We start from the raw sequence: 14,269 nt of genomic DNA on the forward strand, positions 1-14,269 counted from the left end.
CTTTGCTGCATTTTTTTTTCCTTTCTCATAACGCCTCCCACCCCCACCAAAATAAAAGCCAGAAAACTAATCACACACAATGTAAACTGCAGCACAGAAGTTTTCATGGTTGCTTAAATAAAAAGAAAAAAAACTGATTCAGTTCAACACCGCCCATTCAGACTGCCGAGAAGAGATTCAAACTCTTCCGAATAACAAGATCTTTCCTACTTGCCCCACGAGTTAAATCTACCACCAGAATTTGAGCGTTTCTGTTTAATCTCTACATGTAAACAGTTGGATCAGTGCACACTCGCTGTATCGGGGCTTCACTTAAATATCAGGTGGTAAACTGAACACAGTGGATATCAGGATAAAGTAACAGAGGAAAAAAGGTGGGAAAGTTGACCCATCCAAACTCAGATTTATTATGCAACGCTCCTGTGTATTTTGCATCTAGTAAAGAGGTGATTTGGGTGTAGCTACAATCACTTCACACTGCATGGCCTTTTTTTTTTTTTTTTTTTCGCTTCAAGGACGACAAGAATCCCTTAAAAGGTGGAAGAGTCAAACATTGAGTAGATAAAATGTCTCAAACCCTAATATTAAGATTTATTTTACAAGTTTATTAAGTAGTCACAAACATGAAGGCGCCATAATATCTTTGACAGGTTAACTTAAAAACATTTTATTTGTAAAGAGAGGGAGTCAGAGACCAGTTCAATTGCATAGCAATTTAATCCATGTCCAATAAGGACTCTTTCCCTGTCCCAGGGAGAGGCCCTGTGGTCACTCTCAATCACGTTTTTAAATCGACCAAGACAATATCAATAAAACTATTGATAACTGCTCACTATCGTCAATAGTGACCATATTCAACGGGCATCGTAGGGTCTTAAAAGAAGCCATTCCTACACACCATGACTAAATGTCCACTGTACGCCCCCCATTCTAAACCACCAAATTACAGTTAATACAAGATGGGCAGCTTAACAACCAAATCCAAGGTTTGTTTTCGTGTCAAGTCAAAGGCTTCCAGGTTCATGTTGGGTAGGTGGTACACAGAATCAAGTTGAAACGTAAAAAGAAAACAAAATATGAGAAACATGCATGGGGTAGGCTTTCCTAATGCCACATACTGAGTGTGCACACAGACAGGCACAAACGCAGATCTCCAACGAGAGACCTCCCAGCTCGTGCAGCGCGCTGCGTTTGACCGAACCCACGGGGCGCTTCTTTTTTTTCTTTTTTCTTGTCGTTTTCGTCAAAAGCAAAGCACTACACGAGGAACGAGGGCTCCGCATTGAGATGCAGCCTATACAGACACCAGTCTCCATTACAGGAGAGGGTTTCTACTACACATCACAATCTCTATCCACAGTTTGGAGTTCAGTCTCGGAATGTCAACAGCAGCACGTTTTTGTCTTTCTCTGTCCTTTTGCGTCCCTCTGTGCGTCACTGCAGGTCTCGGTCTTCGAGGTACCTGTACTCGAAGGTGAACCCCTCCTTCTTCCTCTGGCCCCATTTTTCATAGTCAAAGTAAATGTAAGTGCCCTGGGGGGACAGCGGGGTACAAATAACCATTAATAAAGAGCAAGACACAAACCACACGTCAGTGAGGGAGTCTAATCTTTTTCAAAACTGCACCTGTTCAAACTCATCAGTGATAGTCTTGGGCTCCTCGTGCCTCTGGAACCACATCATGTACTTGGTGTGAAACCTCCATGACTGTTTCTTCAGAGCCTTGGCAGATAGATACTGAGCTTTGGTGCCCTGAGAGAGAGGATAAAAGACAAAACATGAGGGGAAAAAAAACCCCAAAGAAACAGGGAGCTAACTGATGGGGTACGGAGTTACCTCCAGGTAGTAGAAGATGAAGAAGAGAGTTTCTGTTGACAGTCTCTGGTAGAACTCTATGGAGTCAGAGTGGTGTGGTGGTACCTGATGGTGGTAGGGCAAAGTGGGGCATGGATTCCTCATCAGGTATTGTCTAAAAGACAGAAAGACAACCAGACATCCATAGGTGAAGAGAACTCATCGAAGCTCCTTTACATAACTTACTTCCACTATTGGATGCACTTGTAAAGAATGAAAAAAATAAATAAGCTTCGCTTGATCAAAACCCGCAAGATCCACCTGAGAATACAAACCACAGTTAAACCCCTGACCCAAGCATACTGTCCGAGTGTCATCTTCCAGCGTCGTTTGTTCTGCGTTTTTGTTATTGTTGACAAATGTCACAAAAAGGCCAAAAACCAGCCACGTGTTGGTCCACATCAGTAAGATCTCACTGTGGCTTCTCTGTGGGAATCAAAGCCCAGTCGTTCCTGCTGGGGTGCATCTTTGAAAAAGGGTCACAAATATGTGCATTTGTAAACCGCCTCATCTAAAAAAACACAGCCACGGGGGGAAATGGTTATGGATTGTAACGGTTGTGAACGCTGGGGACCCCTGTAAACTGACGACCGTTTATGGCACACTTGCTGAAGTAAACCGATTAGAAAACTTCCAAACACATTTGGCCATTTTGCATTTCATAATGCCATTGGCACTTGCAGCATCAGCAAAAGTGGGAGCCACACAACACGGCATGTTCCCTGAATGGTCAAATTTTAACAGTGTGACATCAACATAACATTCTCCATTGGGCTTTTGTCCTGGGGGGGGGCGGGTTGAGTCATAGAGGGTTCATCACTGCTGACTGTGACAAATGTGATGCCCTCACCTGATCCTCTCAGAGTCAGAGGGGTGTGGCATGTGTGTCCACGCAGACTCTTGCATGGCCTGCTGGTACAGCTGGTCTTTTGGGAGAGGAGTTGGGCCCAGCGGGCAGACGCCGAGCGAAGGGGGAATGCTGACCTCCGACACGGACGGCTGAGGGGCGGCGGGTGTGCCAGGCGCTGCCGATGAACCAGAGAAGATATCTACTGGATGAAGTAAAAGTAAAATAGTGTGACAGTTAGATGTTAAGTCATCACCTCAGGCTGAATGCCACCTTTTTAATCTTGATTCCTTTACTTTCCACTTCCCTAACTCTGAATAAATCTACGTATACATCAGTCAGCAGAAACAAACCACCCCCACAGCCAGCTGGGAACAGCTGAGGTTTACTAAACATGAAATCATGTATTCTTAATTTAAAGGTAACATTGTTCTTCAGAGGTTTGAAAATAATGCCTGACCGTTCCGACCTCTGTCGGTTAGATGCAGGTTGGCAATCTCTCCATCCAGGCCTGATCCCAGCGCTGCTCTCTCAGCCATCGCCTTCAGAGAACTGAGGGGCTCTGGAGCCTGAGGAGGGAACAAGAAGGGAGTTGATGTGAACGCACTGTGGTTTAGGAAGTCAACCTGAAATGGGAAGACAAATAAACTTAGTTATCAGCGTTTGAGTGTTAAATGACAACCAGCTATCAGTAAAAGTAACACGTGTCTGCCGCAGCTGCACGGTCGACCTTCACCAACTTTAACTTCAAAGACAGAATGACCTCTTAAAATTGTGCAAACAAAGCCAGCCACAGTTATTAATGATCTCCCAAATTGTCAAAAATCAGCTCATTTGAATTGTTTGCTTGCTGGTTAACGTAGATTAGCTAAATTTGTATCTTTACTCCATCTATGACTGCTCCCTCTTTGTGACTGCACTGAAGTGAACAAGACCTGTGTTGTGTTGAGCTCAAAAACATCTTGGAATAACGTGATGTGTGTTTTAATGAACTGTTTCACCTTTTAACAGGGGAGGCACAGGTGTAATTCACATGTTTGAAACAGACCACATTCAATTTAGATGGACAAGTCAAAGGATCAACACATTCAGGAGTCTTGCTCACTGTCATGGCTTACTGGGACACTTAATGGGACTGAGCCTTCGTTAACTACATTGGTCCCACCTGTGATTTTTCTGCTGGGATAAGTCAAAATGTTTACTGTGCAAAAAGGTCTATTGTTTGAGCTCAGCCACCCCTGAAAATCACTAAATGACCTAAAGCAGTGACAGACACTTTCATATTGTCATTATCAAAGTACTGGCTTTTTTTTTTTTTTTTTTTTAAATTGTATAATTAGTTGATAAAACCTCTTATTCACCATCTCTACCAGTTTTGTCTCATCTCATATTTAAATCTATGCTCAGAGTTAAGGAGGCTGACCGGTTAACATGGCGGCAACTTCTATCAACCATGCGGCTTGGCTCACCTTGAGGCCCTCGGAGGCCTGCGTGTAGGAGTGGGGTCCGTTGAGAAGACTCCCTCCGCCGGGTGTGCTGTCTGAGAACGAGGGGGACGGAGAGCTGGGGGGCAGGGTGATGGAGCTGATTAAGCTGGGACCATTGTCCATCCTGTGCCACAAGGTGGGAGCAACAGAGAGACAAAACTGAGAACAAGCATGACAAGCAAGACACTGAGTTTCAGGGCTCAGAGGAAGTGGAGAACAAACGACTTACGGCTGACTGGTTGAGGAGCTGAGAGACGAGGGTTGGCTGCTTTGTGACTGGCTCGGTGTGCTTAGAGCTGATTCCGTGGAGCTCTCTGCCACTACAGCACTGTAACCTGAGGGCAGGTGAAGGAGAGGTTGGAGGTAGCCTTCACAAAGAAAACTTGGCTACACAAAGACGAGACACGGTAACCTACTTGTGCTTCCATTTTGCTTCAGTCCACTTGGCGGTCTTGCGGGAGCAGCATTCACTCCTACTGCTCCAACCACACCAACGCTTCCTCCATTGCCTCCCATCAAGCCAACTACTCCGGGGGTAGTGCTTGCAGAACTTGGAGGCACCTGAGATGTACCAGGGGCCACACTCTGCCCAGGGACCAGACCCAAAATACTGCCACTCAGTGAGCTGTGGGCCGGACTTGAGCCTAACAAACCAAGCCCTGTCCCTGCCCCATTGGTGGTGACTCCACTGGAGCCAGAGGTGGGGATGGAAGTACTGCTCTCCACTGAAATGCTGGACTGAGTGATGCTGCTCAGACCCAAGCCTCCTGATGCTGCTGCCTGAGCATAAGGGGCAGGTGTGGACCCTGAAATTAGGCTTGCCATCGTATTTAAAGGTGTGGGGTGGCCACCTAAGCCTAAACTTGGCATTTGGTTGGCAGTGCTGGTCCCCGTCATGCTGCCTTTTCTTAAATCCAGCCCCATCCCGAGTCCCAAACTGGATGCCGAGGAGGGCCCAGATGTGAGCTGAGAGTTGGGAGTTGATGAATTGGGTGTGCTGGGTGTAGGGAGAGATGGGACAGTGGATGTTGGCAGAAGAGGGTTGCTGGGCGGGCTGGGGGTGTTGTTTGAAGGGACAGAAGGTTTTGCCTGAGGAGGCTGCTGTTGCTGCTGCGACGGGTTTGACGTTTGAGATTGTTGCTGCAGCTGTGCAGACTGATGCTGATGCTGCTGCACTGCATTGCTGAAGCTTCCTATAAGACTGCTGCTTGTAGGAACCGAGGGAATGACTCCGACAACACTCGCCATGGACACGAGGGAGGAGGATGAAGAGGACCCAGAGGTGGTGGAAGAGGAGAAGGAGAGCAAGGATGGGGTGCCGTTCTTCACAGGCGACTGAAAATGAAAGCATCGGAGAGAGGCATCTCAGTTAAAGCTGTCCAAAGGAAAACTATCAAGGTACGGAGGCTCAAATATGCAGAAAATGGTACAAGCTAAATAAGTAGTCTCCAACCATGGCCCTACAGAGAAGTCAGGTTTAATTCTCCGCAGGACCAAGGTTGAAGAGTGCTGTACCACACTGTTCAGCCACTAACACAGCACAGATGAGAGCCTCTCACCTGGCTAACTTCACTGTCTGTCGACCGTCCCCTTTTCTTATCGTCCTCTGAGTTCTCCTATAGGAGGAGAGACCTTGGTGTGACAATCCATCTTTGAAATAGCCAGTTGATTATAACACAATGGGACTTGTAAAGGGGGAGAAACTAAATACACACTTAAGAAAGGGAAATGTGTAATATTGTGTCAGAAGAACTTTTCATTCCCAGCATCCCTTTAACACCCAATCAGACGTTGCAACGACATAAAGACTTACGGCAGTACAAGTGGCCGGGGAAGGAGGGATGGGTGAAGAAGAGGTGGTGGAGGTGGGAGTGCTGCTAGAGTGGAGATACATGTCATCTTCAACGTTGCCTTGACCTGATGGAGAAGTCGCAACTAATGCTGCAGCTGCAGGAGACAAACAGACAGAAAGACGTTGCCAACATGTCGGGTATCTGAACAAACTAAAACCTCCTCTTAACGCGTCTGTACTCACGGATGTCTTCCAGGTCTAAGTCATCATACAGGAACTCGTTTTCCTCAAAGTCCGGATCTTGGGAGGAATCAATGTAGTAATCTACATCATCCTTGATCTTTTGAATTGCATCCACTGGTATAGAGTCATTGTCCAGCATTCGTAAAATCGTCTCCAACATGCGAATGTGGTATCGATGTCTCTCAATCAACCGCTTCAGCTCATCGATACGATCTTGCTTCTACATGACAAACAGAATACAGGCGTGTGGTATGATCAGATGTTTGTGAGACTGTATTAGGGATAAACAGCAGTGTCTAACTGCAGAGGAAAGAGAGACACAGAGAGACTTACCTCCTTATCGCCCTTTTTCTTTCGCGTCTGAACCGAAAGAGATTCCACTTCACTCTCAAACTGATCCACCTGCATATTTAGAGTGTCTATCGTATTCTGTAGATGGAGAAGAAGGAATGAGGAGGAAAAAGTGATAAGAGATGGAAAAGTACAGATGTTAAGGGAACTGATTCTTTTTTTTTTTTTGCCTTTAAATGAAACAAAATCGAATCTGACTAAATGACGTAAAAGCACAGAGAGAACTGTAGACGTTTTACCGTTAGCCACTGTCCCGTTTCCTCCTTTTCCCTCTGAGCTGGATCCACCTTCTGAGCGAGCCCCAAGCCTTCTTTAGAGTAGGCTTTTGTTTTAGTTTCACGTTCCACCACTTTGAACCGCTCCATTTGCTAAGGAAAGAGGATCCCATAGGCTTCATTTTCACTCAAATTTTGCAAAGATAATGTCTACAAGGCTGAGTGTCCGTATAGCATTTTCACAAAAAAGTGTCCTTTTTTCAATCATTCGAAATGAGAGCAGAGCTGAGTAAGAAGAGCAGCACCCTGCATCTTTTTCAGTGTGCTCCGCCACCTTTTGCTGAGCGGGCGAGGAGCACTTCTACCTGAAAGTCTCAGAACTTATCAGAAGATTACTATCCTTTTTTTTTTTTTTTTTTTAAATAAAAATCGCACCTTCTCAGGTAACCATTCACACAGGCAGAACTTGCCACACTCTTAACCAAGAAAATATAAAAGAAGCAGTTCTGACCATGTCTGCCTCTTCTGAGCCAGAACTGCGTGACATGTTGGACGGAGGTGATCAGAAAAACGACAAAAGGCAGTTGTTGGAGCAGATCAACACTGCATTCTAAGTTTGTCGTCAACCCTCACATGTGTAAAACATTTTATATAAGACTTTGTCAAGTATCCTGCCAGAGAAAACTGCTATATGGACACACATGACCACAAAACTTTTTTAAAAGAAGTGGAACACAAAAGGGCCGTACCGTCTCTATAAGTTTGCGGTTCTCAACTAGCTGCCTTTTGTCTTTGATCTCGTTTGAAGCCACCCATGTTTTTATCTGATCTCTCAATCGCTGAAAGAACCAGAAGGTTAAAAAAAACATTAACATTAAAAAAAAGAAGTCATTTTGAATATCAACATTTTATGAAGAGTCTTTTGATAAGGGAAGATGTGCCCTTGTGAACTTGTCTCACCTGTAGTTTCTTTATCTCTTTCTTGAGGTCAGCCTCATATTTTTCCTTCTGGTTTGCATTGGCTGCATTGTGGAGCTGAAATGTACACAAATGAGTGATACACAAAATAATTTACTGCTTCAGTTGCCATAACAGGGAACATCATAAAAGCTTGTTGCAACAATCTCTTACCTTTTGCCAAATATCTTCAAACTGTTCCACACCTTCCGCTACTTTTTTCAAACATCTATCGATCTCACCTGCAGAGATGTGGCAAAATAGCATCTCCCATAAATTCATGTAATAGCAAGAAAATCCCACAACTCTGGGGAAAAAAACGATCACACAGGTAGGCGAAATGTGGAGCTCAGTGCACAATGGCAAGCTGGGCAGCGTGACTGATCCTGTACACAGCATGAACAGCTTCACCAGCAGTGTTACCTTGAAGTTTTCTCTTGTCAGCCATGGCTCTGACTACGACGATGTCCACATTCCGTCTGTCACACAGTTAGCTATGTAGGCAAAACAAACATGTATCGATTCATTGTTTAAACAAAACAAAATCCCTCCAATAGGAGAATCAGTATATCCGTTTGCAGCGAGTGAAACTGACGTTAACTCCATCAAGCTGGTCGGTTGACATTAGCAGCACAAATAACCCAGCCGCAGCATATTCTTAGGCACTTTCATCCAAACCTTGAACAGGATCACCAGTCTTTCGTTGTATTTCATGTACTTAAATCAACTCTCTAACATTACCAATATGACAGATATGGTTGTCAGCTAAAATTAGCCAGCTAACGAGCTAACGTTATTACTAGCCTGCTGCCTAGCTCGAACACTTCGCTCGGTTACTCACTCGCCCGTTTCAAAACAAGCGCCTCAGATCATGTTGATGTATTTCGTATTAATGCATCATTACTCTGGGGTCCGGCATATAATTGATAGTGTGTTTTTGCGTTATGAAAGCCGCAATATAACAGAATCCGTTCTAATCGTCAATATGCTAGCTAACAGGGCTAACTGCCTGGCTAGCTAATGCATAAAATGCTAGCTAGCAGCTTAGCTAGCCAATTTTAGGAAAAAGGGAAACTGGGTCAATACAACCATCTATATTTATACTTGTGTACGACATTTACCTAGGGTATGGGGTTTCGTTTGTCTTTTTTTCAAATACAGCCAAAACTTATTCCAGAAAGTCTTCTTCACTTCCAAAATATGTTTTCTTTTCGACAAGCTCGTTCACTGTAGTGTAGCTGAAGATGGACGGTAGCTAAAATCCCACCTCCGCATTTAGGCCCCGCCCTAAACCCCTTCTAACAAATCCGATTGGACAGAATTCACGCCTGTCAATGCGAGACATCCGCTGCACTGAGAATCAACCATTGGCTCAGCAGTCAGATGAATTATGACCGACACAAAGCCACAACTGGCGCTAACGTTTCCATTATAGTAATCCTGCCACTTTTCAGTATGTTTTTCCCAAATCCTAACATGTCATCTTACATTCGTCTGTAGATAGACACCCTTCAGTACACTTGTGGAATCATATTGTCATGACAACTGACCACATATGGCTCCAGAATTTTATTATCATGAAACAATGTATATTTATTTAACTACTGTAGCTCAATAAATAGCTCAACAAAGGAACACACCATTTGGAATTAAGTTTATATTGTTTAAGCAGATGCTTTTAAAGTAAAAAAACATTAACCCAAAAAGCAGTGTGTATAATACCAATAATGCAAACTGAATTATACCAATTGATGTTTTTTGTTTCCCCATCTACTATTATTGTTCACATTACTGTACACTAGTCATAATCGTATGTTGTAATCAAGTATCACTTCAAAATATCAAAAAACAAAATAATATATACAAAACAAATGTATATGTGTTTCGAGCGAATTACTTTACATGAATTCGATGTTTACACTCTTTATGTGAAAATACAAACAGTGCAAAGCCTGACTGAGAAAAGGTAGCAGTGTTGTCTATAGAACAGCTGAAGAACCCGGGCCCTCCTCTCAACATCACATCATCATCATCTCTAGGGCACTGATCAGTGAGACAGAGAGGTTGGGCTGGGCATTTCTCCAAACTGTGTCTCTGTCAACACCGACATGTCTGGTTCAATCTGAGAAAAGGAGAAAATTAAGATAACAGAAAATCATTTACTCTTCACTATCAGATGTCTAAATGCTTACTATAAACCGACCACCGACCTGTTGATCTTTCTCCTTTTCTTGCCGAGGAATTCGGTGCCTCTTCTTCTTTGGTCCAGCTGCGTGATGCAGCGCTGCAGACGAACCAGACACGCCATTGAGCCTCTCATCCTCAACCCCAGCTGCAGGATCTAAGTGGGCTCCGTGTTCCTCCTGAAATAAATGTCAGGGATCATTTCTTTTAATTCAACAGCATCTAGCGAGCGTAATAACATTTGCTCACTCTCGAACATCACACATTCAAAATAAGCCTCAAAGACCCCTCTAAGTGCTTTGAAAGTGTGCCATCTTTAGCAAATTGTCACGTTCGTCTGTCGGTTGCCGATTCTATAGATTGTACATCCAATTCTTCTTTAATATCTTGCAACATCATAAAGATCTTTGACATGGACTGAACCCTCATAAGACAAACATAATGGTATTATACGGGGTCAGAGACCTAAGCTACAACAACCTTGACATTTCCATCTCAAACGGACTTCGAATCAAGCGAGTCACAAACAGATGTCTATGGAAAATCTCCATCCAATTCACGCCTAAACACTCTTGTGTGCTGAGTCGGGTAAAAGATTGGATTCTTCAACATATATAGAATCCCATCACATTTTATATGGAGAAATGTGTCTTAAAATCACAGTGATGGGATTTGTGCACACAAAGGTGATATCGACGTGAGTGAAGCTCAACTCTCAAGTACAAATAAAGGCTGACAAAAAGAGTACCAGCTAGGGAAAGCAGGCAAATGGCCCAGTCAGGTTAAAAACTGTTGCTTAGATGTTTTATGGTGACCAAACTGGGATATGGGCAAGTCAGTTATGTTGGGGGTATTTTCCCCTTTCGCATACAAAATTAATTATTAAAGTAGTTTTGTCCAAGTTGTTTGTTTTCCAGCCAATATGGACAACTTTTTTCCCCCAGAACCACCACACCAGTTAATATGGTCACATTTAAATGCATGCGACTATCAAGGATGGTCTGGTTATAAATACTAGATCATTTTATAGAAGACGTGCAGATTGGCTCCGTGCAAAGAGCAGAAACTAATCAGAGCGCAGATTTCACATTTAGCTCACTTAAAAGAAAAAAGGTTCAGTTTGGTCTCGCCCCTCCTGTTGTTGGGGAAGTTGAGAAGTGGACAAGACATCATATACGTTTTCAACTGGACAAATTTCGTACCATCCGACCCCAAATATAACAGTGCAAAGCACAGTGTGTCAAAATGAACTGAACTCCACAGCTGATCTGCATTTTCAACAACTGAGCTCACAACATGGTACAACACACATGTTAGGAAGTCATGGGAGAGCTATGAAAAAGAGAAAATAAAGATACATTAAATAGAACAGGAATGACACTGTGAAAATAGAGCGGTAATATGTAAACAGTTACTTCTGTACTTCTGTAATAATTCATTCTTCTTTTTTTCTCTTTACAGTTCTACATTTATTGATTTAGTTACTTAAAATGATTTTTAGTCTTTATATTCTCTTCACAATAAGATTAAAGGTCCAACTGTGGTTACCTCAAGCAGTATAGTGAGCTGGGCGTTTCTGTAATCATCCCCATGGGAATCCAAAGTCTTCATTAGGAACCTGTGAGGATCAGCAGAGGCTTCAGATGAGTTGAGGAAAGTGGAAAAGCTCTTCAAAAATGGACAACAACATTTGTTTTTCAGATGAGGATCTGTACCGTCTTTCTTTCTTCAGGCGTCGCGTAATTCTTTGCACTTGGTGAAGGCGACCCAGGATCTTCTGGTTTACCTGAACACATCATACATGTCTGATTACAGGCTGGTCAAGGTGCAAATGATCATAGATGTATTGATCTATCACAAACAGCCACAGAATCATCACATGTTTTTTTTTTTAATCACGCATCAAATGGATATTGAGTAAAAAATGTAAGAAATGTTTTTTTGTTTTTTTTAAACTCCACACCAAGAAATTGTGTAAGAAGTCATGTATGTACATGTTACCAGATCTGTTATAACTCTTATTTCACAGGAAACACATCCAGGAAGTGTGAGCAAAATGACCCACATACAGAATACACAGGCTGACACACACCTGTTCAATTTCTTTACATCTCCTGCTCAGAGCGAGATATTTCCTTTTGTCGAGAGCTCTTCTCTCTTCATCTTCTTGCGCCGTGCTCTCGAGCAGTTCGTTGCCTCCCGGGTCGAGCTCCACCTGAAGGGACCACAAAAAAAAACCAAACAAACTCACCATTCGGCGCTCTGCGTGCATGTTTCCAAATGATCAGAATACACCTGATCCAGGCTGAATTTAAGTGGAATAAAAGTCTGCATGATAGCATCAGGACTCTTATAGTCATTCAACTTAGTTTCACTTCATATTTTCCACCTGATCATCTATGTCAACTCCATGCCCGCCAGTTTGAGAACTGCTGCATTTGTGCCTTCAGCAATAGTCAAAAATTACCTTTCCAACAATATTTTAACTTTATTCATGTATTTTAGATTTCATTCTTTTAAGTCAAGAGCTTTGTTAAGACTGTCTTGGTATAAGAAGAGCACAATATCAGATTTCCATGACATGATTATCATTGCCAAAATAACTGAGGATATTATTTAGACAGATACAAACACAAGGAATAAGTAAACAAAATCAGTCAAAGAAACATTTCAGTTTGTTTGTGGCATATTTTCTCTCTTCTTTGACATGATAATTATATTCAAAATACTACGGAAGCCTGAAAAAAAATAACAATTACTCATGTCATAGTGAAAAGACAACCACATGAACCAAGAAATAAAATATCCACAATGTTGCTTACGATCGGCATCCACAGCGGCTGGAAGAAGGCCGCTGCCTGATAACTGCCTTGTTTTGCTCCCGACATCTCTGACATGTCACTACCACAGGTGAGTATGACCCCTGTGGCCCTGACCCACACTCTGACGAAAGTGGATATTCAGCTCATCGACAACATGCCTGCCAGCACTGACCCTTGTCAGTTCCCTTGATTGTTTAAACAGATTCTGCACTCTTCACACACCCAGAGAATAACCACTCATTGATCTCAGATCTGCATTCTTTCCTTGGTAACAAAATGACAAACCCATCGATCTCTGTGGGAAGTGGATATTGGACTTCCTCACGAACCAAACTCAAACCGTTGGGACGCCTCCATTCTTGGCCGCCCCTGTTCACACTGTACACCCATAACCCAGACACAAAGGAAATCAATAGTTTTGCACTGTGATGCACAGAAAACAACCTGCTGTTCAACCTCAACAAAACACAAGAGTTCCTAAAGGAAGCTTACGAAGGCTAAACTCTTAGGGACGTTCTTGTAAACTTCTCCAGAGCACCAGAGAACATGTGATGTTTCAACTGGAAACATTACAAACTAATATGGGGTGTGCTTGGCTATAGAAACAGAAGTATGCACCACTGTACCACCACATTGAGCAGAAGTTTCTTTCATAAGGTTATGAGAAATCTGACTTCTTCCTCTACTCTCAACCACAACAGTCGTTTTATTTTTCCATCCTAATAATTTAAATTATTGTTTTATTGTAAAAAGCAAGTAGTAGCAGAACTGCTTAATGATTATGAACCTTGAATGCCAGCTGGGGAAATAAATTAACCATGATATCATCAAGTCTGAACTATCAACATACGATAACACATATTTACTTAATGCTGCAGTAATATTTAATACCAATGTATTGCATCAGCACTAATTTGGTATAATGGGGACTAAGACAGGTACACACATTTATTTTCGTGACTTTGTGGAGCAACGAGGCCTGATCAGGTGCGGTCACTCACATCAACATTAATGTTACCATCAAAAACATTATTACCTCTCCTGGTCCCAGCTCCACACCACCAGGCTCCAGTTCTGCCTCAAGGATGTGTCCTCCAAACAGAGGGGGCAGAGCCAAGCCAGAGAAATCTTCCATCATCTACAGGGAAACAAAAATCTGCGTCACAGTAAAACGTTTTTAATATTTAATGCTTAAAATAATTTTGTTTTTAAATTGTAAGTATTTTTAGTGCTCATACAGTCCCAGCATGACCGTAAATTTATTATTCAACGTAAATAATTTCTCGTCATTGCAGTCAGCGGGGATATCATATTGTTGCAATGTATCGCCATCATAACAGTACTTACATTTCTGAGTTATCAGCCAAAAACGCAAATGTCTGCTGAGCTGTGGCGGCTTTAAAGCTCCACTGAAAACGGTTTCATAATCTACAGACTGTATATGACTGTGCTATTTACACTGTAGGATGAGTTAAGAAGGTTTGCTAACATAATACCTGTCTAAGCTACGAGGTTAG

The 14,269-nt window shown here is 42.7% G+C and overlaps 2 protein-coding genes across 9 annotated transcripts; both read right to left on the minus strand.

Annotated features, from left to right (window-relative positions):
- Positions 1 to 698: 698 nt before the first annotated feature.
- cnot3a (CCR4-NOT transcription complex, subunit 3a) lies at positions 699 to 9,037 on the minus strand. 7 transcript variants are annotated; one of them, XM_072394122.1, is made up of 18 exons: positions 8,868 to 9,032; positions 8,170 to 8,240; positions 7,921 to 7,988; positions 7,750 to 7,824; positions 7,539 to 7,628; positions 6,814 to 6,942; positions 6,557 to 6,652; positions 6,224 to 6,443; positions 6,002 to 6,135; positions 5,748 to 5,804; positions 4,605 to 5,523; positions 4,418 to 4,523; positions 4,171 to 4,312; positions 3,171 to 3,327; positions 2,705 to 2,903; positions 1,837 to 1,969; positions 1,627 to 1,752; positions 699 to 1,533 (listed from the first exon to the last, which is right to left on the minus strand). In XM_072394122.1, the coding sequence occupies exons 2-18, from the start codon at positions 8,192 to 8,194 to the stop codon at positions 1,435 to 1,437; spliced, it is 2,775 nt and encodes a 924-aa protein (XP_072250223.1). In that variant the 5' UTR covers positions 8,195 to 8,240; positions 8,868 to 9,032; the 3' UTR covers positions 699 to 1,434. The 7 variants fall into 7 exon arrangements, with proteins under 7 accessions (XP_072250223.1, XP_072250222.1, XP_072250221.1 ...); XM_072394121.1 differs by having other exon boundaries at positions 2,705 to 2,906; XM_072394120.1 differs by having other exon boundaries at positions 2,705 to 2,906; positions 3,162 to 3,327.
- Positions 9,038 to 9,300: 263 nt separating this feature from the next.
- tfpt (TCF3 (E2A) fusion partner) lies at positions 9,301 to 14,258 on the minus strand. Of its 2 annotated transcripts, none has more exons than XM_072394164.1 (7): positions 14,100 to 14,258; positions 13,789 to 13,908; positions 12,023 to 12,145; positions 11,646 to 11,716; positions 11,479 to 11,548; positions 9,957 to 10,109; positions 9,301 to 9,868 (listed from the first exon to the last, which is right to left on the minus strand). In XM_072394164.1, exons 2-7 carry the CDS (start codon positions 13,888 to 13,890, stop codon positions 9,794 to 9,796), a joined length of 594 nt encoding a protein of 197 aa, XP_072250265.1. In that variant the 5' UTR covers positions 13,891 to 13,908; positions 14,100 to 14,258; the 3' UTR covers positions 9,301 to 9,793. The 2 variants fall into 2 exon arrangements, with proteins under 2 accessions (XP_072250265.1, XP_072250264.1); XM_072394163.1 differs by having other exon boundaries at positions 13,789 to 13,890; positions 14,100 to 14,257.
- Positions 14,259 to 14,269: the final 11 nt, after the last annotated feature.

This window comes from Leuresthes tenuis, unplaced genomic scaffold, assembly GCF_036924035.1.
Source record: "Leuresthes tenuis unplaced genomic scaffold, fLeuTen1.0.hap1 SCAF_10, whole genome shotgun sequence".
NCBI classification, from domain to species: Eukaryota; Metazoa; Chordata; class Actinopteri; order Atheriniformes; family Atherinopsidae; genus Leuresthes; species Leuresthes tenuis.

Excerpts from the sequence above, each read along its gene's own strand:
- tfpt (XM_072394164.1), bottom strand. The coding sequence starts at position 13,890 with ATGATGGAAGATTTCTCTGGCTTGGCTCTGCCCCCTCTGTTTGGAGGA. Across the intron at positions 12,146-13,788 it reads TGGAGCTGGGACCAGGAGAG|GTGGAGCTCGACCCGGGAGG; the intron begins GTAATAATGTTT and ends TGGTCCCTTCAG. Across the intron at positions 9,869-9,956 it reads AAAAGGAGAAAGATCAACAG|ATTGAACCAGACATGTCGGT; the intron begins GTCGGTGGTCGG and ends TCCTTTTCTCAG.
- cnot3a (XM_072394120.1), bottom strand. The coding sequence starts at position 8,194 with ATGGCTGACAAGAGAAAACTTCAAG. Across the intron at positions 6,444-6,556 it reads AGAAAAAGGGCGATAAGGAG|AAGCAAGATCGTATCGATGA; the intron begins GTAAGTCTCTCT and ends TTTGTCATGTAG. Across the intron at positions 3,328-4,170 it reads AGGCCTCCGAGGGCCTCAAG|GTTGACTTCCTAAACCACAG; the intron begins GTGAGCCAAGCC and ends TTCCCATTTCAG.